General features: G+C 47.3%; 9 protein-coding genes across 9 annotated transcripts; 4 read left to right on the forward strand and 5 right to left on the reverse strand.

Annotated features, from left to right (window-relative positions):
• Positions 1 to 614: 614 nt before the first annotated feature.
• BDV38DRAFT_269159 (putative sister chromatid cohesion protein Dcc1) lies at positions 615 to 2,027 on the forward strand (the record flags this gene model as incomplete). Its single annotated transcript, XM_032056912.1, has 4 exons — positions 615 to 733; positions 813 to 1,528; positions 1,608 to 1,774; positions 1,860 to 2,027. 4 exons carry the CDS (start codon positions 615 to 617, stop codon positions 2,025 to 2,027), a joined length of 1,170 nt encoding a protein of 389 aa, XP_031916698.1.
• On the reverse strand, positions 1,911 to 3,583 carry BDV38DRAFT_20245 (uncharacterized protein). The gene has a single exon (XM_032052476.1). The coding sequence runs from the start codon at positions 3,327 to 3,329 to the stop codon at positions 2,145 to 2,147; it is 1,185 nt and encodes a 394-aa protein (XP_031916699.1). The 5' UTR covers positions 3,330 to 3,583; the 3' UTR covers positions 1,911 to 2,144.
• A 530-nt stretch (positions 3,584 to 4,113) lies between these two features.
• BDV38DRAFT_240056 (E3 ubiquitin-protein ligase RNF216) lies at positions 4,114 to 7,560 on the forward strand. Its single transcript, XM_032053848.1, has 4 exons — positions 4,114 to 4,440; positions 4,783 to 5,465; positions 5,518 to 5,762; positions 5,818 to 7,560. Exons 2-4 carry the CDS (start codon positions 4,828 to 4,830, stop codon positions 7,134 to 7,136), a joined length of 2,202 nt encoding a protein of 733 aa, XP_031916700.1. The 5' UTR covers positions 4,114 to 4,440; positions 4,783 to 4,827; the 3' UTR covers positions 7,137 to 7,560.
• Positions 7,561 to 7,611: 51 nt separating this feature from the next.
• BDV38DRAFT_290288 (uncharacterized protein) lies at positions 7,612 to 9,559 on the reverse strand (the record flags this gene model as incomplete). Its single annotated transcript, XM_032061452.1, has 2 exons — positions 7,612 to 9,106; positions 9,556 to 9,559. 2 exons carry the CDS (start codon positions 9,557 to 9,559, stop codon positions 7,791 to 7,793), a joined length of 1,320 nt encoding a protein of 439 aa, XP_031916701.1. The 3' UTR covers positions 7,612 to 7,790.
• A 2,971-nt stretch (positions 9,560 to 12,530) lies between these two features.
• On the reverse strand, positions 12,531 to 13,415 carry BDV38DRAFT_20324 (uncharacterized protein). Its single transcript, XM_032052489.1, has 2 exons — positions 13,088 to 13,415; positions 12,531 to 12,753 (listed from the first exon to the last, which is right to left on the reverse strand). The coding sequence occupies exons 1-2, from the start codon at positions 13,294 to 13,296 to the stop codon at positions 12,684 to 12,686; spliced, it is 279 nt and encodes a 92-aa protein (XP_031916702.1). The 5' UTR covers positions 13,297 to 13,415; the 3' UTR covers positions 12,531 to 12,683.
• A 119-nt stretch (positions 13,416 to 13,534) lies between these two features.
• On the reverse strand, positions 13,535 to 14,368 carry BDV38DRAFT_269163 (putative mitotic spindle checkpoint protein (Mad2B); the record flags this gene model as incomplete). Its single annotated transcript, XM_032056913.1, has 1 exon — positions 13,535 to 14,368. One exon carries the CDS (start codon positions 14,366 to 14,368, stop codon positions 13,535 to 13,537), a length of 834 nt encoding a protein of 277 aa, XP_031916703.1.
• A 3,204-nt stretch (positions 14,369 to 17,572) lies between these two features.
• On the forward strand, positions 17,573 to 21,744 carry BDV38DRAFT_240063 (putative importin beta-5 subunit). The gene is made up of 3 exons (XM_032053849.1): positions 17,573 to 19,084; positions 19,147 to 19,676; positions 19,743 to 21,744. Exons 1-3 carry the CDS (start codon positions 18,266 to 18,268, stop codon positions 21,508 to 21,510), a joined length of 3,117 nt encoding a protein of 1,038 aa, XP_031916704.1. The 5' UTR covers positions 17,573 to 18,265; the 3' UTR covers positions 21,511 to 21,744.
• A 1,569-nt stretch (positions 21,745 to 23,313) lies between these two features.
• On the forward strand, positions 23,314 to 24,971 carry BDV38DRAFT_290291 (class I SAM-dependent methyltransferase; the record flags this gene model as incomplete). Its single annotated transcript, XM_032061453.1, has 3 exons — positions 23,314 to 23,352; positions 23,770 to 24,486; positions 24,560 to 24,971. The coding sequence occupies 3 exons, from the start codon at positions 23,314 to 23,316 to the stop codon at positions 24,830 to 24,832; spliced, it is 1,029 nt and encodes a 342-aa protein (XP_031916705.1). The 3' UTR covers positions 24,833 to 24,971.
• Positions 24,972 to 24,999: 28 nt separating this feature from the next.
• Positions 25,000 to 25,941, reverse strand: BDV38DRAFT_290293 (phytanoyl-CoA dioxygenase family protein; the record flags this gene model as incomplete). The annotated part of the gene is made up of 1 exon (XM_032061454.1): positions 25,000 to 25,941. One exon carries the CDS (start codon positions 25,939 to 25,941, stop codon positions 25,000 to 25,002), a length of 942 nt encoding a protein of 313 aa, XP_031916706.1.
• Positions 25,942 to 26,785: the final 844 nt, after the last annotated feature.

Raw genomic sequence — 26,785 nt, forward strand, 5'->3', positions numbered from 1 at the left:
GTAGCGCAATGGTAGCGCGTAAGACTTCTAGCTTCCAAGCCATCTTAAGGTTGCGAGTTCGAGCCTCGCCGGGGGCTACCCCTCTCTCTTTTGCTTTCTCTTTTCTTTTTTGCCTTGAGCTTGTGACGCTGTTCCTATAGGTATATATCTGACTTAACAACCTACATTGGGACTTATGATGATCCATTCACATATTCCTCTGCTTATAGCCCCGACCACTCCCAGAACATCATGTGGTGTGTGTCTCCACTACGTCGTACTTACTCCGCATCATTAGCCCCTAGCTTCAGTGCCCATCAGATTGTGGCTGTCTCATTTTTACTAGAATATACTGCCTTTGATTGTCAGCTTTTCATGTAGATGTTGTAGTGTCCCCTAGGGCTTGGGTTTTCATGTGTCTTATCTTGTCGACTTCTAGATCTGGCATTGAACAAATTCATTAAGCAGTGGTCTGTGCGTCAATCTCGTCGGGAACCAGCACGCGCGTATGAATCGCGTCCAAACGTACCATTTCAATTATTCCCTCGATAGGTATAACATCTGCGATCGCATACCGATTGAATGTCAATATACCCCTTCCCCACCCCTACTCGAACCAAGATCAAAATATCATAATGTCTACTCAATCTGCTTCCAGCATTCTTTTCACCCACACAACCCCTCAGCAGGGATTCAAATTACTCGAGCTACCACCCGAACTAGCTGATCTGCTCACATCGAAAGAAGCTCCAACGTACGCCACGTGCTGATCCTCCCCATCCTTACAACAATACTTGAACCTCTCCGAAACAAACTGACTAAAAATTCTTAAGTGTCGAACTGAAATCCCCTATCCCCCAACAAACAACGACAACTACCGATCTCGAAAACCGCGAATATGTGAACCTCTGCACGCCGACGAAAACCTACCTCGTTCGCCAAGTCCAATCCTCAAACTCGATCCACATAATCCGACCAAGCGACTCCGGTGTCCAAAGAGGAGACATTAACATCGTCGGCGGCGATGATGACGACGAATTAAACCTCGTCGAGACGATGACCGCTATCGCGAAATGCGGGTCGACGCTTGAACTACATACGCCGCCGGAGGGGTTCTCGGCGGTCCCTGTCCTGGAGAGAATATTGCCTGTGTATGATGAGGTGGAGGGAGCGGCGCAGCAGCAAGAGGAGGAGGAGCAACGGGAGGGCGTGATTCGCAGGGTCTTTGCTGATGTTCCTGTGTCGCGGGCGCAGTGTGAGGCGGGGTGGATTGAGCTTTGTGCGTTTGTGCTCGGGCGCGGGGGTAGTGGGGAGGATGTTGCGGGTTGGTGTCGGAGGCCGTCGGCGAGAGTCAAGTTGGATGTGTGGAGACGGTTGGTTGAGGGGGCTGTGTTGCAGGGGATTGATCTGGGTAAACAGTTCTTGGTGCAGGATTTGTGGAGATCGGTGCTTGATGAGGGGGAGGAGCCTTTCCCGAAGGCATTGCTTGAGGGTGTTGTTAGGAGGGTTTGTGAGGTTGGGGATGGGCGCTTGTTCGAGGATCTGAAGTGTGAGTATCTTTTTCTTTACGTTGCTGGAGGGGTTGGATTGGTGGATGTGCCTTTGAACTGACGTTTTCGTGGATATAGGGGCTAGTATTGATAGGGCACGCTGTACGCAGTGGGTTGGAGAGACTTATCTGGAGGCTATGGCGCCGACCACTGCTTCTGGCATCGGTCGAAGTGAATTTCTGAATGCTTGGAAGGATCTCCTCCCTGAGTCCTGGCGGAACGATGTTGCATTCTCGAAATTGACGGTAAGTGGAGCACCTGCTAGCTTGGTTACTCGCTGCATTGATCTCTATGCTTCCTAGAGGTTACGGTATCTGACATTATACGCAGGAAAACTCATACAAGCACCCAGATCCCACGACGATCTGCTTCGTTTATCGCACTGACCGCCAGAAAATAAAGAAAAATGTCTCGACAGATGCTAGTGCTGCGACAGCAGCCAAGAAGACAAGAAACTGGCACGAGTTATTCAAGAACCAGAAACGCCAGAAACGCTAAGCCAAGTCCGCGAGGGCTCGAGCGTCGCCTCTATGTTTGAGCCGGTTTACTCTAGATAGCCACCCCCTCTATTAATGCCATGCATTACTCGCCGAGAAATGCAAATCTGGCCGATATTCAGCACCAAGCGTACTTCTCATTCCAGAGCCACTCAACGTCCTTGCCTTGCTCGGCGCCACTCCACCTCAAGCAGGCTACGCTGTCCTGCTCCCGATGGACGACCTGCGCCGTAGGGTCTAGAATGGCAACAGCCCTCTCCAGCACTGGAGTTGGATTCCAGAACTGGACCTTCGACATATTCCATGCGTGCGCCTCTAGTTGGGCGCGTCTTATGATTGCAGCCATGGCTTTTGCGGTTTTTTCTGTTTCCTCTGGTGAAGTTGGTTCGTCGTACACCCACCTCAGGATGTACAGAGTGTTTTCCTCTGGAGTTTCACCAAAGTTTCTATTCCACGCACAGTATACTTTGGACTGTTCATCACCTGCACCCTTGATCAGTGGCGGTGCTCTGTCCTTGAAGAGAATCTTTGCGTAATATTCCTCCCTTGCCCAGTGCCATTTAAAATGGTCAAAGTCTGGGGCCACCGCTACTTTGGCACTGGCAGACTTCTGGGATGCGACGCGGAGGATATCTAGCTCCTTTTGAACCACGTCATTGTTGCACATAAAACGGTGCACATCTTCTGCAACCAAGGTCCTTGCCTTTGGAAGGTTTCCCCGAACAATGGCTCGATCATATTCATCCTTTGGCAATGGGGGAAGGCTGAAATGTGTAGAGGGATAGGGCATCCAGCCGAATTGAGCATAGAACTTCTTTCCAATATCAGAATATAACAAACTGAATGGCATTCTGTTGGTGGCCTTGGGCTCCGTTTGCCACACGTCTATTTTCTTGACCAATTCCTGCATCATTCTTTTCGCATAGCCCTTGCCTCTAAATTCAGGTCGACAGAAAACACTGCCGATACTGAGGGCGGACACATGTTCCACTTTTCCGTTTTGCGCCAAGATTGCTTTCTTTTTGTATGTCTCGCAGGAGCTAAGGATTGTCCGTTCGCCTTCTGGTTGGCCTCGGACGACCAACAACCAACTCGTCAAGCCATCCTTGGTCAACGCTTGCTGGGCTAAGTGATTCTCTCGTGCTATATACGCATCAAGGTCCAAGGGACCCTTCCAAGCTGGGCTATTCAGCTTTATAGCTGCGATACGTTCCTCCGGTGTCGCTTGCACTAGGACTAATTCCGGGGATTCGCCCGATGGCAGGGCAGCATTGTCAAGATAGGAGTTGTCAGCAGCAATCATAATGGACACAATGCGAACAGTTCGATTTTTCTCCAAATCAAGCGCACCAATGCGAAACAAAGCCGGATATGATATTATGGTGGGGGGTTATATAAGATGATGACGGGTACTCGTCGTGATGTTCGGGCGAGGGTAACTGTTTGGAGCTAAATTGAGATAGCTCTTGAGGACAGATGTATGTATATATCATTGAACCAAAAGAACTGGGGGTAGTTATAGTAGAGACCAAGACCCCTTTGGCCGGGGGATTGTTTCTGTTTGTCACGCCTGCCGACGACAAGCGATGCGAAGCGGTACAAAGTTGACTCAGCTGGGGATGTACCTGCCTCTAAAGGCTATACGATGAAGACCATGACGTAGTGAGGGCGCGGAGACAAAGTAAGGGATCCAATTGTAACCTCTGAACGGCTATATTGCATGTATCATATGCGACAGGCACCTGAGGTGGTCCTCTTTCGCCTTCTTTTAATCTTACAATACCTTACGTTAGATGGTATCTTATTGATCCATATCTCAGGTTGTAGTCCACTCCTACAGCACCCAGTTTCCTTAGCGGTAAATTATGGCCTTCAAAATGGTTCACGTTATCAACGGATATTAGTCATCCATGCGGAGGAGATACACAGTACGATCTTCCAAAGCAGCAGGCGGTCTAGCTTACTGCCAGCAAGCTTTCACCTGAGATCCCACCACACACCACCTGATGATAACTAAACTACTGTTACCTTGAGCTGTTGTCTTGATGGGATGATATGTTTAGATTCTACATTGTTACAGTGAATTGGTCGACCCCATTCTGGCATTTGTATGACGGTCAGCTTATTTACCACATTCTCGCCTCCAGAATCCATGATGAGACCATAATTCTGGGGTAAACCGCGAGTCCACTCTTGAGAGCCCCACCGCGACATTCGTCCGTTTAAGCTTCCCCTATTTACACCTTTCCCACTCGGGCGATCTTCTTCAAGCCCCACGGATATTGCTGCCGAGTATACAGATCGGTGCTAGGAAAAAGGCCTCAAAGCTTATTTCAAGGGGAGTGAAGGCTAATTCAAAGGAAAGCAAAAGAAAAGAGGATCCTAATGTGTGGATGCTTCTCACCTGAGGTGAAGTATGTTTCGTTCTGCTCCGTTCGATGTCTTACACTTCTTTTCATGCCGTGGGAGAAGTTATATCGATCTGGACCACCAGAATTCACTTTGAAAATTTCTCTTAATTTTGTAAACCATTTAAGTCCCGTTTATTTCCGTGGCGCTATGCTTTTGTCATAATGACTGGGTCCTTGTACTTGGATGCGATGTATTCCATCACTATGACCCCCATTAAAGCTTGACCAGAGTTCCTTCTCATGTTCATGATTCCTCCTTACAATCAGGGCTCCGTATCTCTTATTGATCATTCTTTTTGCCTGACCTTGATAATGCGGTTCCTTTCTAAAATCTTCTCTGCGCAGCTTCGCCATCGTAAAAAACACCTCAACCGTCTGAAATCACCCAAGATGGATGGGGATCCCATGGGAATTGGATACCCGTGGAACCAGACTGTCGACGACTTAAGTGTCCCTTTTGGCGATGAGAGACTACTGTTGGGTGAGATCCACCATATGCATTGTGGACTCGACGGGCAGAACGATGAGCTGGGCTTTGAGTGGAACGAGCCTTCTCTTCCTGCTGCAAGACCTGCAAAGAAAATGAGAAGCCACTGTCCCAGTGCGGCCGTGGAAACTGCAGGTCTGATTAACGAGTCTCTTCCCATAGGCCTTGATGATATCCTAACACCGTCACGTCATACCACAAACCCCGCACTGACGGTCTTGGATGGCCCTACTCCCGCGCCGACTACTGACGCAGCATTGCTGCCCCAGATCTTGGAGATATTCCCTGACATTAGCCACCAATATGTAGAGGAGCTAATAGCTCGACACAAGGATACGATGTCGGCCGACGGCGGTAATACACCTTTTATCGCTTTCGGGTTGTTCCTGGTCAAAGAGACAATTATCGAAGAGATTCTCGAGAATCCATCTTATCCAAAGCAGGAGAAGCTTAAAAGGAAGACCAAAGAAGGAGATGAGGATGATGACCACTGGACAATACCTAGAGCGCTTCATGATGCTCATGATTATCGTAAACAAGCGTGAGTTCATCTTGGCTCTCCGTCTGCATGTGCTTGCTAACCGTTGTTACAGATGCGACATACTGGCACAGGAATTTCTGTGGATTTCTATTCCACAGATCCGACAACTTATTTCTAGCAAGAAAGGACTGTATTCAGCTTACCTAACACTTTATCAGGAGTATATTTACCCAGGGATACAATCACCACACCTCAGATTAAAGCGGCCAAGGCCATCCGTGGAGTTAACGAGGACGTGGGACCATGACTTGATATCGGAACTAAATGCTGCGAAAAGGAGGGCTGCGAAAGATACTGGTAAGCGTTTGTTGCTGTCATAGTAGAACGTAAAATCTGTTGACCATACGGAAAGCTGCTCACCGAAAGCGAAAGGAAGAAGAGGAGGCGGATAAATTCAATGAAGAGGAACACACACGGTCAGGCAATCTTGTGGAGTGCCAGTGTTGCTATTCCGACTTCCCCTCAAATAGAGTGGTTCCTTGCGAAGGTGCAACTGTCCACTTTTTCTGCTTCAGATGCATCCGAAAAACTGCAGAGACACAAATCGGAATGATGAGGTACAAGTTAGAGTGCCTTGACATGAGTGATTGCAAGGCCAAATTCGCCCGTGACTATCTGAAGAAAGCGTTGGGCTCCTCATTGATGGGGAAGCTGGACGACCTTCAGCAACAAGATGAAGTCGAGCAAGCCGGCTTAGAGGGACTCGAAAGCTGTCCGTTCTGCGATTTCAAGGGAATCTGTCCCCCGGTGGAAGAAGACAGAGAGTTTCGCTGCTGCAATCCCTCTTGTGAAACAGTTAGCTGCCGTTTGTGCAAAGGCAAAAGCCACATACCAAAGACTTGCGATGAGACAAGGACAGATAGGGGACTTCCCGCACGCCACGTAGTTGAAGAGGCAATGAGCGAGGCTCTGATACGGAACTGCCCCAAATGCAACGTTAAAATCATTAAAGATATGGGATGTAACAAAATGACCTGCAGCAAGTGCTTGTGTGTGATGTGCTATATATGCAAGAAGGACATTTCACGCGAACAGTACGACCATTTTGGCAAGCCTCCCACTTACTGCGATACTCACGATGATCGCAAGCCGAAGCGATTTGAGGCTGAAGTTGAGCAAGCCCAGAGGACAGCCATTGACAAGGTCTTGAGGGAAAACCCCGACTTGGTGGAGGAAGACCTTCGAATGGATAGGAGGGATACCAAACCTCGTTCAAAGCCAAAGCCCCGACGCACTCAACCAGGACTATGGCCTACGGGGCGGCAGACACAAGAGCCTTTGCCGAACCAGATTCAAGATATTCTACCGCAACTAGGCTATCAAAGAATGCAAGTGCCGAGAGAAGCATTCCCTAATCTTCCGCAGTTTGTTCCATTTGAACCCACATTCGCTTATACCGGCCCTCAACGTCCCCTGCCTGCATTCGAGCCTCAATGGAATCCACATGCTGCTACAGCAATTACCCAAGGCGCCAATGGCTTTATTCCACCTCGGCAGAAAGACTTTCTTCCAGACCCATTTCCCTTAACGACGAATATTGATGATACGAAGGCTACAGGCAACTTAAAGCAGCCGCAGTTCCCTGCACTAGGTAACTACGATACTGGTACTATGCCTGGCCAAAACGCGAATACGCCCTTGTGGCTGGATGGCCCATTGTACAACTTCTGAGAAACCGGACCTATGTAGTTGCACACTACGGGCTTCAGATCTATCGTTCAAAAAACAAAAACAATACCACATTCAGGACTAATGCTTGCAATGTATTGAACGGCCCTGCACCTTTTGGAATGGGTGTTATACCTCGAATTTCATGCTTGGGATTTCATCCGTTACTGTCGACTCAACTGGCTAAACCCTGTAATCTGATATCCGCAGCGTCGACTACACGAGACAGTGCAGTGAGTACTAGAAGATGACGGATCTGCGTCTCACATCTATTACATATCTACGTCCTGGTTATTTCTGTGTTTGAATTTGGCATCGGCATGGAACATTTCGGTCGAAAGTTTCGTTCACGTCTAGTCATAATCTGATCTACATTTTGATCTACTTTTGGTTTTTGGTTTAACTGGTCAGAATAGCTACATACTCTCCATTTACATTACCGTTCACTGAAAATCTCAATAAAAACAAAAATTAACCTAAGCAAAGATAGTTCACGAATAAAGAGAACAAGAACAAGAATGGTAAACTGGGTACATGGAGATGTTTGAAAAATACGTATCAGATTCTCACCGAGCACTGCTGGTCTTTTCCGAGCAGTCCGATCTAGTTAGCTGAACCTTCATCTAAGCTCGCTTGCTCCGCACATACAGCGCAAAGTTAGAATAGCTCGATGAACAGTTCTCTCAGCCTCACTGGATCCATTCCTCCAACTTGAGATATTTCGAACTGCTTCAGCTCTATGTAACGCTGTATCAAGGGTAGACCGAATATGGTACCGAAGTCGTCAGCCTTCCTAGCCAGCCATGCCACCGATTCCTGCAGAGTTCTAGGCAACGGTTCCTCCCAGGTCTTGGATTCCATTGTAAAATCGCCCAAGTCTGGCCAAAGGAGAGGCTCTTGGCCTTCCAAACCGAGCAATCCAGCGCCGAGTATTGCAGCTAGGGTCAGGTACATATTGGCAGTTGCGTCGATGCATCTTATCTCCCAATGACTGGCCTCGATCTTCCGGATAGGCGCTATCCGCGCCTCAGTTCCCCAGCATACCGTCTCCCCAGCCAAGAACGGGAGTCGTCGTTCGTAAGAAAGCGTGTGGGGTAGACTGAAGGCGCAAATCATCGGTAAACGCTTGAGAATGCCGGCTAGGAAAGACGTTTCATGGTCGTCATTGACAGACTCCAACGAGAGGTGCATATGTTGTCCAATGGTATGTGGATCCGAGATTACAGGTTTCGGTGCCATGGTGACCATATAGCCGTGCTGGGCAAAGGTATCTTTGAGATAATCGTGCACCAGATGTAGTTGATCCACGGCCTGCAGCGGTGGTAGAGGTTTCAGAGCGATTTCATACTGCCCTCGTTTGCCCTCCGAATGTATTCCATGGATATGCACCCCTAGCGTCAATAGTTGTTGCACGCATTGCTGCACATCGCGGTAGCACGGATCCCGCAGGCCAGACACAGAAAAGTTCCCTGGGCCTTGACTGTGCTTGACATACTCCCCTGTCACGGACGAGATCTTCATCACCTGGAACTCAACCTCGAAACCGACGAGGAACCTCAAGCCCCACAACTCCCGCGCCTGTCGCACGACATCCACCAGCGCACGCCGGGGACACAGGTCTCCGTTTGGCACCGGCTTAGATATTGTAGTCCCCACTACTCCGCACATCACCATTGCACTTTTGGGCTCGGACGCTAGTCGCATAGAAGACCAGTCTGGGACCAGCCATTGCACATGGCGGGCGCTTGCATCAGGAAGATATTGGTTTGTGACGGAGCAGTTAGACAGGAGGGGAGGCACATGGAATGGCTGCGTCTCCTCCGCCAGTATGATGTAGATTTCCTCAATTGGTAAAACAAGTGCACGCATTACTCCTGAGTAGTCCTGCCATTGTAATCTGATGAAGATGATGTGAGGGTAGTCACGATGAAAGTCTTTAAGCGCTTCGTTCGCGTCCATCGGTGTTCCCGTCGCTATACAGGACGTATGTATGCTCAGTTGGTCCATATTTGAAAGTTGAATCACACCAGGAATAGGAGAAATAAAGTAGTTGTGGGCCCTCTGAGAACCGTTTTCTGAGACTAGAGACGGGACTGAATGCCGAGTCTGGATCACACCTGAGGTCACAGGGGTGTAAGAGGTCTAGCGGGCAAACTCTGGGTACCTTGTACAAGTGCCTTCCTGGAACCAAAGATTGAGCAGCGTGATCCGCGATGGAAAGCATGCACATTCCCTCTCTAATCAAGATATAATCCACAAGTCCCCTACCAATGAGATCGTCGCTTTGGCAACCACAGCAGGCTTAAGGAGTCACGCAGTTGTTTACATCCTTCTTCAATCATTCTACAGTCAGTGTTCTTTGATTCTCAGATTTTTGAAAATGCTTTTTACAACGAGAACACCTATGTCGCTTACCGAACGCTCATCGCCCCTACGCTATGAACTCATCGTTCATTCAAAATCTAAAGCGCATTTGGCCTAGATATTTCCCTTTGGTCTTGAAAGTACCACCCCCTACAACCCAAATGTTGTACGTGCGCTAGTTTATGATCTCAAACAGGCGTCAAGGCTTGTAACTAGTAACTGTCAAGCAATGGCCGAAGTGGGTTTTCTTATTAGATTGTCACACTGAGAGTCAATTGCCTGAGATTCTAGGTCATCTCTTTACTGTGGAAATAACCAATCAGAATGTTAACGTAGTCATATCAACCGGAGAGACACTCAAAAACATGAAATCACTACAATTTGCCCACCCATATTTATCAACCCTGCAAAGTCTGAATGAAGTCGCATATATTGAAAGCCATAAGGGAATCTTCACTGGAGATTCGGCGTGGAGAGCCATCGAGTCACTATCTCCTGAAATACGCTCCTCCATCTTTGGCCGGCGAGTAAACACCACTCGCACACCACGACTTGCAATTGATGACGGACACAGCGGGTGAAGTGACGTTACGCTATGCTTGTAATCATGATCAACAAAGACTAGTGTTTCAAGAAAGTGACGATTCTGGACCCGTGCTTTGACGAAGGCCGGCTCCACTTCTGAGACAGGCATCCCCGTTGTCTCTCTATTCTCGTGCAGGAAAGTGACTGGACTATCAGGCCTCATATCATCGCATTTCAGAAGAACTGACATCGTGTGGTCCGATCCATCAGAGTGAATATCCCCTCAAGAGCCGGTTCCCCGATGATTTTTTGAGACGTTGGTGAATACTCGACTATTGAACGTCATGCAGACCCAGCTCTGCGAGGCGTAGTCCAGCTGGTCACGCGGGGTTATTGGTACATTTTAGAACACCAATGCCTTGAACATCGTCAGCGCTTGGACTGCGGTAGTTTCACAGAATCATATCGCTTATAGTTCTCTTGAACAGTGAGTATGTATGGCTGCTGTTCTAACTGCTAAATAATTCCTGTCTCAAAGCCAATATAGTAGCGACCAAAAGATGCAGTACAATATCAAGAGTTGGATCAGCGTCTGTCTGGTCGGTAATCGATTTCAGGAGTTCAAAATCAGTGTCCCTAGCTCCCAGGCATTTGAGAATTGAAACTATATCTCCTCCCTTCACCAAGATAAACCGGTCTTGTAAATATGTCTGTCGCAGCACCATGATTGTGGCCATGGCCTCGTAAATTTGGTATCATAGCAGTGTTCGGAAACGTTGAGGTTGTGCTTTTTAGGCATGCTGTGGCCATTTGGGATAGCTACCTTCGTCGATGGCATCGTCAAAAAGACAGCGCGACTTTTTACAACTTGTGACGAATAACCCTAAGCCGGTATGAGTATAGATTTTTTATGTTTTATGAATATCGAGGATAGATTCTATGAACTGTAGGGTAAGTGGAGTACCAGTATGGAGACAGCACAGCCAACCACACCCTGCCAGGTAGTGACAGCAGTTCATACCTGGAAATCCAAGATGTACTTTAGTTTATAGCCTTCAACAGGCGCTATTGGTGGAAGTATGTACAGTCCCCTAATGCCGGAAGATTCTTCTCTGCCTTGATTTGAATTATCATGACGAACCTTCATCCAGGAAAGGATCCTGGCCTTTCGCCCATACAACCTGCAAATTAACGTGGCAATTCAGACAGGGTAGATCTACCGTTATTACGGCCGTGGGAGGCACGCTCTAGTGGTCTTAAAGGCCTGATTTTCATTCTCGACAGCTGTATTATACGTCGTTTTATTAATCACCCAGTTATACCACGTCTCTCTCTGTCTTTGCCCCATCACCCACACCATCCAGTGCGACACACTCTGCAACTTGCGATGTTTTTGGATCCCCAAACTGTAAGGCATTAATTAGCGTAAGTGTCCTAAGTAACTAGATTCCCCAGAAATGCATCGTATAGATCGACTAAAACAGCCATTCCCCGTCTCAATGAAGCAAAGTGCGATGGATATACATCTAGAGATGACGTGTGCTTAGCATGCCCATATAGGTAGAACTAAGTCCATACCTAGCAGGTGGTCTGACTACACCGACTCCCATAAAAAATGACGTAGAGCAGAAGTAGTATGCGGCTGCTCCCGCTGCGGAGTTAATGCCAGATGTCTTGTGTTATTTCCGGGGAATTTGTATGCGTAGTAAATGATTATTTTTGCTCTGGCAAGTATTTAAGCTAAGCATGGACTTTCTTTTGATCAAGTTTTGTTACATGGAATTGTCAAATTACTACTGTATAGACTATATAAATGCATGTCGAACGCACTACACCTGACAATCTCTGGTCTCCACTATAGATGGGAAATGGGTCCCCATCGCGATGCAAAATTACTAGAGAGTGTTGGTAAACCAAACTCAAGAGATTGGAACTGATATTGGAAGACCTCAATTTCGGTTGACGGCCACCACAACACTACAGAAGCCATTTCTCACAATGCAGCCGGTAGTCTATCTATAAGTATTCAAAGCCCAAAAGTAGTAGCATGTCAGATCTCTTCCAAATTGAAGAGGGTACCACCTATGACGGAAACCGGGCGCATATATATAGATGGAGGCAGCCACAGCCCGCCAGCCACTTGCGGCTCTTAGTGCGGTTCCTATTGTTTCAGAATGTCTCATTTATGCTTATAGTATCATCAGCCTATACCTACGCTAGCATTTTTATGGTCTCTAGACAGACATTTAGACTTTGCTGGTCTACATTAGGGCCGTTCTTTACCCATTCGGAACTACTTACTATAGGTCAGATCAGACACTGGAGATCGATATATACAGAAGTAAACATGGACTAAAAGGATGCAAAAATACGTAGTCTAACTCAATAACTTCATTGCCATCAATCATCACAAAGTAATGAACGACGTAAACAGAGGCAGAAAACAGTATGTACCAGGTAGCAGAACAAAACTCGAACAATTCACCCTCCCAATGAAGCAAACACGGGTTTAGATAGAATCGGGGACTGGGTCACCCTTCACATATGCAAACGTTCGCTTCATGATCGATTTCAGGCATTCTTTCTCTGGGTGACAAGGAACAAAAGCGAAAACCCTTCTAGAGCCCACCAGTTGGTTACATGTACCTTTCCACCCAGGTTTCACGTGTGGATAGCCACGATCGTCCTTTTAATCTCGTCTAAAATTCTCCTGCTTCGAAGTTCTGGGTGCCTGCATCTCATTATCAGCCATATCCAAGCATCAAGACATGCTACATGCAGAATGAAACGCTTTTCCAAGACTCAACGTGACAGGACCAGTAAGCCAAAAGAGCAAAGGAAAATGTAGAACACATATGAAATGAGAGGAACAGCACAAAAAATGTCAGACTGCCACAATCAAGGGGATAATATTATCAATTACGGACAGGACAGGACTCGAAAGATCTTCACTAACGGTGGTGCTGACAAGACGGGGGACTGGTCTGGTAGCTAGTTGCTAGATATTTGAATTTGCTAGGATCATGTAGTAGGAGAGTGTTCGACAAAGGAGACGAGAGAAATACAAGAGGAAATGGTATGGAAGTGAAACAGTCCGAGGGAGCAAAGAGAACATATTGGAGAGAAAAGTAGTCAAGATATAAAGAAAGGTAGGCGAAGAAAAGAACAGAAGATGGTAGTGAGGAACAGATGGAGAAGGAACGTGACGGATAAAAAAGACGGAGCAGTGAAGAACAGGAAATGAAAGATATGAACCAGATCTATGTAATGCCATGCGAGTCCCAAAAATCGTCCGCTCCCCATTTTATATATTTGCGCCACTCACTTGGACGACAATTCCCTATGCCCTCATCCATCATGTATGTTCGATCATTGGTCACGCTAAAACAAGAGTGAGATAAACGGGAGAAAAGATGGTAAGGTGCAAAAACATGTCTGAGGAAAAAGAAAATGAAACGACTAGATGAACAGAGGCGAGAATATAGAAAATCAAGTTGAACAGAAAGTCAGATTCATGGGGGATGTTCTGAATCCACCGGCTCATTAAATTTCTGTCGTGCCTCTTCCACCCATAATTCCAAACGAAGCTCACCGGCTTCTACACGTCGTACAGGCACCGTTTTGGCGCGACCGTTCGATACTCGGGGGGGAGGCTGCTGTGGCTCGCCGTTTCGAAGTTTGGAAACGGAATACGGTGCGGTACACGACCGGAGATGGACTTTGCCCGGCTCGGCCACAATCCAAGTCTGTTCTTCTGTTGTAGTACCCGCAGGGGGCAAGGCATCTTCCCGAACTTCGATGCAGACTGTGAAGCTAAACTCGTCATCCCGGGGCAAAGGAGTCAATCGGGCGCAAGCGGAGGCCAATCTGGCGAGACAGGCACGAAACTGCGCCTCGAGGTCAACTGGCGGAGGAGCGGAACCCCGATCCGATAAGGGGGCACCTGGTTTGGATGAATCTTCCTTTCTATCTTCAAAGGTGGTATTGATCTCTCCAGCGGGGACGCGGGGGAAACCCGACAGATCAAAAGCATATCGCTCGAGGGGCTGGTTGGTGCGGAGAGATGAAATGATGATACTGACTGCGGTGATTGTGCCCTTCAAGATCTCTGTCCCGACCGCAATTGACGCGTCATTGATATAATCACACACTTTCGGGTGACGGGACTGTCGGACCGGATAGTTGTAGGCCCGAACGGGCAAAAAAGTCGCTCGAGGATAGACCGAACGGAGAAATAAGATTTGGTGTATTGAAACGGTGAGGAAATTGGTGAAGGATGCCGCCAACGCAGACTGATTGTTGGGCATCGATCTAGGTGCGGTTACTGGGGCGGAAAATGTTGTCATGGTGGTAGTCACGGGGTTGACGGTAGTGCTGCTCTCACTGGCAATCGGCATTGCCGTCGAAGGCTCTGCTGTCGTCGTTTCCACGGAAAAAATGGTCTTGACGGGGTCTCGGAGAATCTGAGTGCTGTTCCACCCTGAGGCTAATCATCGCTCTGCCTTTTTCGAGACGATGGGTCAACAACTGTCTTTTCTGCCACGCATGAAATGATCTGGAGGCTTTTCTCTCCCTCTCCCTCTCTCTCTCTCTTTTGACTTTTGCTTCTGCGACAATCAGAGGGGAAGGGAAAGTGGGGAGGGGGGGGGGAATATATGGGGGTTTCGAGTTGAGTGTGGTTAAAATGAGGGAGGGGAGGAGGATCGAAGAGAGTTTATTCTAGAAAAGAAAAAGTAAAAAGCAAAAAGAAAAGAAAAAAGACGGAGATAGCGAAAGATAAGAAACAAATGTTAAATCAAATGACAAGTATAAATTTTGCTTTTTTTTTAAGAAGATGGGAAAGAAGTACACCAAATTAGGGTGAAAATTGTGGGAAGCCCAACAGGAATAAAGTGGATGATGGAATGGGTGTTTGTCCGAAGGTGAGAAAAGGGAAAGGAAGAGAGAGGGAGGGAAAGAGGGAGGAGGGAGGAGGGGTGTCGGTGGATTGTGGTTTGTAAGTCAAGGTAAGGAAGTACTGTTCGGATTAAACATACGTTGGGTGGACAAGACGAAACAAGCAAGCCTCAGAGCATGGATGCAAAGTCGTTTGAGGTCGTGACAATCGGCGACAGAATCTGAGATGCGTTCAAAGAAGGAAAATGGCGTGGATGATAAAAGAGATAATAGGGAAATATTATTTCCCTTTATTTTTATTTTTTTTTCTTTTTTTTTCTCTGCCCTGGCTGGAATTTATTTCTTAGTTATTATTCTTTTTTAGTCTCCCCTCTCCCTCGGAAGTTTTTGTTCCTGAAAACCTTCTTTTAAAAATAAATTTTCGTAAGGGAACTTAGAAAAAAAAATTATATTCCCTTTTTTTTTTTTTTAATTTCCCTTTTTTACCCGTCTGGGGAGAGGAGAGTGAGTGTAGGCGGGCAGACAACAGGAAAACCAACCCTTTGGCGGGTGGAAGGGAGAGGTGGGCTCTGCTTTGGGTTTGGATGGAGTCGAGTACGGCAAAAAACTGCTCAGTCCCAAAAGCGAGAGAGGTACCAAAGAGAGCGAGGAGAATAAAGCACACGCAAGCAAAGCACAACAACTGAAGGGAGAGAAAAAAGAAGAGAGAGACAAAAGAGTCAGTAGGCAAAGCAGTCATACGGAGGGGAAGGCTTGTCGGGCGACGGTCAAGAGTCGTCAAGGGAAAGGCGCCCAAGTCAGGACTCCAAACCTGTCACGTGGTTGCGTCATGGGTGTGGATGCGTTGCAGAACATTCAAGCAGAACAAATCCTCCTAGAAAATAAAAATTGAAAACCAAAAAAGGAAATGGGTAAGGCGAAATAATGTCATAGTACATACATCCATTATACTTCCCTATGGGGGGAGAACCCGGAAAACATAAAAAAAAAAAAAAAAAAAAAAAAAAAAAAAAAAAAAAAAAAAAAAAAAAAAAAAAAAACACACGCTATGACAAGAGATGGCAAAAAGTTTGCATTATGCATCATTATGACAGACGTGTCGATGGCGAATACAATTTTTTCTCTTTCATCAATATTAAAATGAATAATCAAATAAGATTAAGAAAAAGAATAGCTTGAAACAAAAAGAGGCATCGGTATGCTCATCACCGATTTCCCTCGTATAAATCTATACACTACTCCGTATAGCTTAAATATGACCCTCACGCCTGTATCCAAGACAATAATACCTACGAAGTACATACATAGTGACACATACGACCTTGTACAGCATGCTGACTCAAAGATTCACTACAGACTGCATCGTACAGTGGTCTACTTTACCGCACTAAATATTTCTAAGTGCTTCTCTTCTTTCCCCACCAGATTAGTCCCTACCATCTAGTGAAAGTGTAGTGGGTGGGATGAGTCGCTCCAGTCCACTTAGTTGATCATCTCGACTCTGGTAAAAGCGAAACCTGAATCAACACGTAGGTAACAGCAGGAACAGTGGTAATATTCATTCTGCAGTACCCGTACACCGAGTGAGCCTCTTACATATTGGTCAATTAGTAGAAGGGGAGATTAAAAGGACTGCCTAAGTAAAATACTAAGGGGGGTGGGAGAAATCAAGCGAGATGAAATACTTATATTATTAAGAATAGATCCTAATAACTATTGGTACAGACTATAAAGAGTATGGTAATACCGCCGCGGCATCAACTATTACTCAGTTTTAGCCTTAGTTTCATTCCGGTCTCTTCATTAGCTCCATGCCCCTTGCTTTTATTACATCGATATAGTATGGAGTACTTTGATCGTATTGCATAGAAAAGTAATCCAGTACCGTACTACTAGAGAATTAATCCCATTACTGGTAGCATTCATGCTCCTGGCTGATTAGATATGCAGAGGATCTGGATTGAGTGGTAGTTACTGTTTAGAAAGGTAACTACGTACTATGTACATACCTAACTTATTGCAGATCTTATAGCTTTCCTCCTTTGAAATTAATCCCTTGGCGTCAAAGCCAAGCAAAAATCGACAGTAATAAAGAAAGGTGAAAGGGGAGAAGAAGGTAATCGCATGAAGAGCGAGTTTTGATTTCCGATGTTTGATAATTAGGTAGTCGTTTGTATATAACGTACCTGAGACGACCGCTGTATGGTATCAACCATACTGTATGTACATACATACAAGGGATCTACCAAGTACCTTACCCATGTATGTACGGTACCTGCTCCGCACATCCAAACTTCTACTAACAATTCTCCTAGGAATTCGCCCCTCAGTTGAACCATCTAAGTGGAAGATACAGTTATGCCGAACTACCCTTGATGAACCCCACTACAATCGCCTATGGGAATGGTCAGTTACGTACGATTTCCGCCCTACTCTGTAGTCTGAGCAGCACAGCGGGTAGCACAATAATACTGTGATTATGCCATTCCGAATGATCTTCTGCTATTTTGCCAAGTACGTCCATCTTGCAATAAAGAATTTCAGCCATCTACGTCAGACCAGCATAGAATACACTGCTGAGGTTCATCCTTTTTGCACCTGCCAAAAACAAAACGCGAGGGGAAAAAGTAAAAAAGTACAGCACTTAAAGACCTCTTAGTTCTTCTGCACTTCCATAGGGATATCTTTATATCAATAGACATGTGTCAGATATTGCTACTGTGTGACGGCGTTCCCTCTCCATAAGCATTCAAGTATTGACACCAGTTCATTACATACAATTTGGTCGTTTCAATAAAAAAAGATTATCCATTCTGATGTAAAAGGAAGTAACCTGCTTTTTTCTCATTTTATCTACGAGGAGGGGATAAGCAGATATGAGAGATTGCAATGAAACGAAAGAGAAAGGGGGATAAACAGAGTAAAGGAAACAATTAATGACCTCAGGTCGGTACTCCAATGAAGAACTATCTTGTGCAGAAGAGGTCCCTTAGTAAAGAAGACTTTCGTTCCCATGGTTTTCCGTCACCCGCTATCGGGCGGGTACCGTCTTTATCACACTTATTAGTTCGCTCCCACGAACTTCCAGTCACCGCCTTCGTTTCTGCCTAGTTCTATTATCTGCCCCTCCTTACAACGCGTCAATTCGCGGTCGTGTCGGATAAGTGACAGTACTCCCAAAACCTATCAGTGTCACCAACGGGGACAAGGGCCTGTACAGAGAGCCTGGTTTGTATTGACGATTGGCTCAATTCTTGTGAACTTGATCCCTTCCAGCAAGTCGTAACCGACTGCCTTCTATCAACTAGACTAGCCTTCCGCCTCGATAAGTACCGGTTCCTTCCACCATGGAGCAAGAGCTCCTATCGTTGCTTGCGGACACGCAATCCCCGGTCGCTGATACGAGGAAATCTGCTGAGCTTCAACTGCTTCGTCTCTATTCAAACGAGAACCTTCCTCTTTCCCTCGCCGCTATCGCTTCTCACGATTCCGTTCCTACCAACCTCCGCCAGTCGGCCCTATCAGTACTGCGCACCTTCATCGCTGCCGCCTGGTCCCCGAATCTAGATGAGTTTAAGGGCCGAATATTGATCAGTGATGTGAATAAGTCTCAGATTCGCAGAGTCTTACTGGATCTGGCTACTGTCACAGAAACCCCAGAACGCAAAGTTAAATCCTCTGCAAGCTTTGCGGTCAGTAAGATTGCCAGCGCCGATTTCCCCGAGCAATGGCCAGAGCTCCTTCCTACGATCATTCAGATCATCAACGATGTCAACAGCACAGCTAGCGCTCTGCATGGTGCATTGAAGGTACTCTTGGACCTGGTAGATACAGGGTTCAACGAAGAGCAATTCTTTAATGTTGCTAGGGATCTGCTTACCTCATTGTTTAACGTCGCAACTAATGAGTCAAGAAAACCTATGCTGCGAGCCTTAGCTGTCGCGGTGTTCCGCTCGTGCTTTGATACGTTGGAGATGGTACTCGAGCAACACAAAACTGCGGTCAAACAATTTATGGACGAGGTGCTTGGCGGCTGGTTTCCTTTCTTCGTCTCGACCCTGAAGGCACCCTTGCCGCAGGCTCCCAATGAGGAAGAAGAACGCAAGGAAGGTGAAATACCTTCGCAATGGAGAGGTATTATTGGGCTCAAGTTACAAGCAGTCAAGGTACATACTCCTGACACTGAATGTTCTACGATCCTTATGCTGACCATACATGATTCTGTTAGACTTTGATGAAGATCCGAATGGTATTCCCGGCTCTTATGACGGGCCAGAGCCCGGTTTTCTTCTCTACCATATGGACAGAGCTCTCCAATATCCAGGCTGCCTACCATGAGTTCTACATCAACGACGAGAGACAAGGCCGTCTGGAAGATGTGGATGGACTTCCTTATACTCTGGACTTTTTGGTCCTTGAGGAGTTGGATTTAATCCAAACATTAATCAAAGCACCCCCTGTAAAGGCAGAACTGCAGCAGCAATTACAGAACGCAGGGCAGATTGCGACAAGCTCCAGTTGGCTGCCCGAAATCCTGAAGCTAGCCAGCTCATACGCGCAGATCACCACAGAGGAGGAGGGCTTGTGGGACATTGATGTAAACCTTTTCCTTTCAGAGGAGACATCTGTCACAGCCAACTATACCCCTCGCACATGTAGCGGTGACCTGGTTGTCAAACTTGGTGAATGGCTGAAGGCTCTCACGGCCGAGGGCTTACTTGTCTACTTGAATAATGTGTTTGCTGATTCGTCTTCCACGTAAGTATTCCTCTGGTGTGCGAAATGGGATCAGAAAGTGGATCTAACCTGCGATTCGGACGATAGTTGGAAAGCCCGCGAATCGGCACTTTTCATTCTGAATCAACTTCTACGAGACTTCCACGAGGTGTCCCAGCCGATTTCCCCAGAATTGGCCACTGGTCTCAGTAACCTTATTCAGTTTTCCCTCCAACAGGAGCATGAATTTCTTCGAGCTCGTGGCTATCTTGTCGCTGGAATCTTAGCGCAGGTTGCAGGTGAAGCCTTCAGTGCAACAGCCGCTTCCTACCTCGAGGCAACCTTGAAGGCAATCTCGGAAGATCCGTCGGAAATTGTTAAGGTTTCATGTATCCGGGCCCTACAGGATCTTATGCCTTCCCTCCCTGCTAGCATGACAGCTCCCTTGCAGGTCTCAGTTATTTCAGCTATATCAGATTTCGTCTCTGAGCACGACCTTAGTGAACCTTCCGACAGTGATGACCTCAAAGTTACACTCGCGGAGACACTCCGTGATACAATCATGGTGAACCCCAGTGTGGTCCTCTCATCAATCGCCATCGATGTTCTTTTTAACATTGCCAGCAATGGTGCTAACAATTTCCAATTAACAATGATTGTAACTGAGGCTTTTGAGGATATTGCAGAATCTGTTGCAGACCAAGGCCATGATTCCTTTGTCCGTCTCTGCGAAAAAGTGCTACCTTCACTGACAGGAGCCATTGATGTGGGGAACCTCACACAAGAGAATGCACTGACAAATTTCGCTGCGGACCTTCTGCGAGCGCTCGCAGAAAGAGCCCTCGAACCTCTCCCAGCTGGGTTTGTTGAGGCCGTCATGCCTAAGCTGAATCGCCTGTTGTTGGATTCGACCGACGCGGAACTTATTCGCCCGGCAACCGAAGCTGTTAGGCATATGCTTTCGCACGACTTTAATCAATTCATCACGTGGCATGATCCACAAAGTGGAAAAGAGGCAACTGAAGTTGTCTTGGTGATCATCGATCGGTTGCTGGGTCCTGCCGTTGACGACAATGCTGCGACCGAGGTAGGACAATTAGCAGCTGAATTAGTGGAGAAAGCAGGATCAGAAAGACTTGGACCTTATCTGCCACAACTTTTGCGGGCGGTCGCTCAGCGACTTGCCACTGCCGAGCAAGCCCAGTTCATCCAAAGCTTGATTCTCGTCTTCGCTCGGCTCACTCTGATCAGCGCGCGTGAAGTCGTGGATTTCTTGGCGCAGGTGGACATTGGAGGTCAGAGTGGACTCCCCATCGTGATAAGCAAATGGCTAGAGAACTCAGTCAATTTTGCGGGGTATGACGAAATCAAGCAGAACATTATCGCCTTGGCGACGCTTTACAACCTCGAAGACCCCCGGTTAGCACAAGTGCAGGTTAAAGGCGACCTTATTATTCAGGACACCGGCCGCATTAAGACACGATCGCAGACCCGCAACAACCCAGATAAATATACGACTGTGACTGCACCATTGAAAATCGTCAAGGTCTTAGTCGAAGAGATGGCCGCAGCGTCAGGAAGCAAAGAGATCGATGCGGCCACGGCTGCAGCCCTTGAGGAAGAAGGCAGTGACGACGATGATTGGGAAGATCTTCCTAGCAACACCCTTGATCTCAGCCTTGGGGTTACTAAACAGGAGCTGATGGCGTTCGGAGAGGGTGGCACAGAGGGGGTGTTTGGTGTACGCAAGCGTGATGACGAGACGCAGGCTTTCTTGTTAGACTTTTTCAGAAACGCATCCACTAAGCCGGAGTTTCAACAGCTCTTTGCGGCTTTGACGCCGGCCGAGCAGGACAAACTTCAGAGCTTAGGATGAGAATTGGACCACTGGTACAATGCAGGGACTCTGTGAAGGTCTACCCTTTCTCTCCTCGGTGGTTTGCTTTTCTGTTCTTTTTTCCGCGTAGCCTTTACTTCGCCCAACTTAAAATGTGGAAAATAAAGGCGTAGGGCTTATTTGTGCCTGCCTGTATGTAATTATTTCCAAACGATGTAGATGATGACGACTATGATCGTGGTGAGGCAGGATATGGTTTACGCCTGCGATTGTGCGGGTCCAGAACACTGACTTGGGCCAATTATTGCATATTAGAAAATTCGAATGAAATGTACATACTTTTTGGAGTACGTGCATTGCATGAGAATTCGGCCCCCTACTACTAGTAGTACCAACACAGCACAAAGGCCTAAGATCTGCGCTGACATAACTATCCTGGTTAGTTAAAGGGCCGTCTGTGGGACAACGAGATGAAAACTAATGTGACATTGTGGTTGCTCAACAGTGGCGCCATTTTAACGCTACTATATCTACTTACTACTACATACATGTTTTAATTGTGGTGGCTGGCCTGGGCGCAGATGAATGATATGAGCTTTTGAGGGGTATTTCCATATTTTCCGCGCTAAACTCCAATGATGCGATTACACGGAGTTGTACTCCGACAGTGCCTAGTGCTACCAGTTCACCTTGAGCACTAGTAGGACAGTATGATCTGTTACCAATCGGAAACATCTCCTAGCTCCATAATTGTTGGACTAGATATGCATGGTCTCCAATCCAATCCCTGTTGAGCCACACGAAGAACGAATAACCGCCTGATTTATTTTCTCAAGGGGTGCACCAAGATGACTTGTCATATCATTTCTGGAACCATATAAACCTACCTCCAGCTTGCTTTTACTTAAGAGACCTACCACCTCAGCGAGCCGTGTACGACAGTTACAGTCAAGCCGTGCAAGGTATATTTTACATCACCCAAGATGGGGGGGGGCGGTACATACCAAGTTAAACTGTCAGTCGATCGGTACGATGGAGTGGAATTTCTGACGGGGACTAGGTACTAATTAGGTAGTATGCTCCAAGTCGGGCCGGGCAACGAACATCTGGAGTACGGAGAGTGATGATACCTTATGCACGTAAAGTAGGTACGGAGTAGTGCTACCTCATCCGCCCGACAAAACTGGCTGATCGACAGAATCCGCAGCTTTGATTGGCCTTTCCAGCGGATCCGGCTAATGCGGGGTTTCTAAGCTGTCGTATTTTCAAACCTGCCTTAGTATTCTACTTGTATGTACAAACATATCCTATAAATTATAGTACAGAAGAAAGACACAACTACTATGGTAGAGGTGCATGATCATTAAAAGTAAAATCTGATCCAGACAAACTCTTGAGTTTTGACCGGATTGGCCAAGTGATTCCAGGCGCATCGAGGGCGTCAACCAGTTCGCACAAAGGGTTCGGCAGCATTGGCAGAGGACGAATCAATGTTCGGCGGACAATACCAAGCAATACCCAGAACCAGTGCCCTGGTGCCCTGGTGCACACCGCCACGGTCAGCGGACCCGACATCCTCTCTCTTGGGTCCAACCCCTGCTGCCGTAAGTTGCAATTTAGGTTTCCCTAATACTCTGTACCTTCTCTATATATTCACGGTTTACCCCTCTATATCGGAAGTGCCTCTTTTTTCTTCTTGGCTTTGGTTTTTTCCTTTCTTTCTTTCTTTTCTTTCTATTCCTCTCTCTATATATATTTATCCCATCTCTAATTTCCTTTTCTTCCCTTTTTCGTATTTCCCTCGCATACTACTACCGAACGCTACATTTTAACTAAGCAACTATGGTGCATCCTAATCTTGACGAGCATATCGTAGTCGATGTGAGACACTTTCCCTCCCCGTTTCTGCTGCTTGAATCCACCTTCCTTTCCGTTTCCCTGCATCCGATGAACAACGTAAATATCTTCCGGGCATCATAAAATCCCCCAACCCTTTTTTTTTCTCTTTTTTCTTTTTTTTTTACCTTGAATGACTTCCATGCCCTTGAAGGAGCAATTGGCCTTAAGTCTACACCGAGAAATATATTATGCGCAGAATGTGATCAATTCTCGTATCATAAATGGTGTCAATCTATGTTTTGTTCAAATTTTGCATCAAATGTTCTGCCCGCTTAGGGTGATCCGGTCTAGGAATCCGGATGGCTCTAGACAAGCTTTTACCCCTCATGCCGAACCGGCGCATCGTGCTTTCGAGCTCTCTACCACGACCTCAAAAACAATCATTGACCCCACAGCAAGACTAGTGACGAAGACTCCCTCTGTGACGCCCAATCTATACTCGACTCCAACCTAAGTCTTCACTCCACAGTCCGAGATTACGAATATGAAAATGGCCGTCGCTACCACGCCTACCGAAACGGACAATACCCCATGCCAAACGACGAGGAAGAGCAAGACCGTCTAGCATTCATGCACCACCTGTTCAAACTTCTCCTGGGAGGCGCCCTATATCGCGCCCCAATAGAACTAGTCCAAACGCCGCAGCGCATCCTCGACGTCGGCACCGGCACTGGCAACTGGGCGCTCGACATCGCCGAGGACTTTCCTGATGCCGAGATCGTCGGCACTGATCTGAGCCCTATACAGCCTAGTTGGGCGCCCCCGAACTGCACTTTTCTCGTGGATGACGCCGAGAGTGAGTGGGCGTTCAGTCCGAGTGAAGCTTTCGATTATATCCACGTCCGCAGCTTGGGCGGCGGTATCTCCGATTGGAAGCAGTTTCTTAATCAGGCGTACAACAATGTCAAGCCTGGTGGCTGGGTTGAGATCCAGGAATATGAGACGTGGTTGCGCTCTGATGATGGCACTGCTCAGCAGGCGTCGCAGCTTATGGATTGGCAGGATAAGATCGATGAGGCGAGTAAGAAGTTTGGACGGCATATGAACGTTGCTCCTCATCTTGCTCAATGGATGGAGGATGCCAAGTTTATTAATGTGCAAGATGATGTTTACAAGGTATGTGAGAGCCCGTATTACTTAAGTTCGGGTGTTTTACTTTTTCAGAATAGATGTGGCTGACAGAAAAAAGGCCCCTGTGGGTTCATGGCCCAAAAGTCGCCGGTTGAAGGAAATAGGAAGAGTGGGCAAAGTCACCCTGTACGAGGCTGTCGAACCCTATACACTGGCCTTGTTCACCCGGGTGCTAGGCTACACGCCCGAAAAGGCCCGGGAGTATGTGGACAAAGTGCGCGCGGAGCTCCTTGACGGTTCCCACCATATCTACGTACTATACCACTATGTATACGGACAACGGCCGCTGGAAGATGGAACTAATGAACAAAGTATGAATATGGATATATAACGACAACGAGTGACACGCATGTATAAGGAGTATCTTTGTCTATAATTTTTGTTGAATACCCTCAGTGTTAGCCAAAACGATTGGAGTACATAGGAACGTGAACATAGCAGATGAGCTAATAAAGAAAGACAAAATCTGCATCTCATACACTACTAAAAGGTATACCACTATCCCTGAAGAGAGTAACCCACACCCTCACCAGTACCCATAGCCACCAAGTTGGCCCTCATCTTCTCCGCCCGCTCCCCAACCCCAAACGCAGCATCATCGCGGTGGACCCAAGCTCCAACACCATGCTGCAAAACTGCTGTAGCCCGCACCTTCTTATCCGCCTCATTCCCAGACATGCCCTTCAACCCAATACTGCCATGCAGCGTAAGTCTCGTCTCCTCCCCGCCCTCAGGCTTACCGCGATACACTCCACGATGCAGAATATTACTATCATAGAAAACCGCATCACCAGGCTGCAACTCCACAACCAACTGATTCGGCATATCCGGCTCATAAGGATCGGCGTTTCTCTCCGCCTCAGTCCTCACCCGGCGATGCGACCCGGGAACAACAATAAGCGACGCATCAGGGCAAAGCGCCAAATTATACTGCGCATGACTCTGCTTCCCCTGCGGACTCTTCGACTCCAACAACTTGAGCTCCTCCTCCGGCCCCGCCGTCTCGGGAATATCATCGCGATGCCACCGCAGCTTGAAATCCTTCGTCTCCGGCGCAACCAGTAAATTGAATAGCTCCATGACCAGGGCCTCCTCGCCGCCCTCGGTGCGCTTCACGCCGAGGAGCTCCTCCGCGACTGCGAGCACCTTCTCGGAGAAATAGAAGCGCGCGAATTCGGCCCGGCCCGGCATCTCCGGGTGCAGGAGGTGCTGCACGCCCCAGATGCCGCCCTCCGAGGCGGGGGGTGGCGTTGTCGGCCAGGGGGGGAATTGCTTCGGTACAGTGCGGAAGTGTGGCCAGTGGCCTGCTCGGGTCAGGGTGGTGGCTTTTGTGGATACGGCGCGGAACTGGGTGACCTCTTCGGGGGAGAGGAGGGAGCGGACGACGACGAAGCCGTCGCGTTGGAGGGCGTCCAGGTGGGGTGTTGATTGGACTGTCATTTTTTTTCCCTTTTTGTTTTCCTTGTTTAAGTATACTCAAGTAGATGTTATTGTGTTGGTGCGAAGATTATTGGAATTAATTGACGATGGAAGTTGAAGTGGGGAAAGGCAAGAAAAAAAAAACGGTCATGGGAAAAGCTGGAGAAGAATCAAATTTTTATACATGACGATAACAGAACAATAGGTTTGTGTAGTATCTGAACATCCCATACAACTTCATTCTATTACCCAACAATGTCGTATACGGAATACTACGTCGGGAACAAGCCCCATACTACCCAGAATCCATGATCTTCGGGGGGCTCGTTTATATTTCCAGGAAATTCGGTCGTGAACTCGGATCGGATTACCCCGCGGCTGCCCCAACTGATAGAGAAATAAAGCGGGGTTTCTTTGCGTTGTTCGCGAAGTTCCACTCAAAGTTACACTGCGGCCGTGGATGGTTACATACGTGTGTGGTATGATTATGGATGGACCTACCTATTACTTTCTAGTGAGGATTTTCTTTTTCTTTTTTTCGATTATCTTGTTTAATATATAAAAAGTGCCAGGGTTTCCATTGCTCCGGATGATTGCATTCTTAAGCTCCGAGGCTTGTCCAGAGCCTAATCCTGATTGGGTATGGTGTTTTGTAACCCTGGGAAAGAGCAGCGAGTAAAAAAAGGGTAAGAATAATATTAATACAAGCATATCGAAGAAGTATGAGACGTCCCTACAGCACTCGTACGTGTCAAGGAAAAGCTTCGATCAACCCCCCCCCCCCCCGGGCTTTGCTCTATCGTGCCTCATTCAGGTCAAACCGCAGTCAGATGTTTATTCACAATGTCAGACGACACTCCACTAA

Source organism: Aspergillus pseudotamarii (genome assembly GCF_009193445.1).
Source record: "Aspergillus pseudotamarii strain CBS 117625 unplaced genomic scaffold BDV38scaffold_11, whole genome shotgun sequence".
NCBI lineage: Eukaryota > Fungi > Ascomycota > Eurotiomycetes > Eurotiales > Aspergillaceae > Aspergillus > Aspergillus pseudotamarii.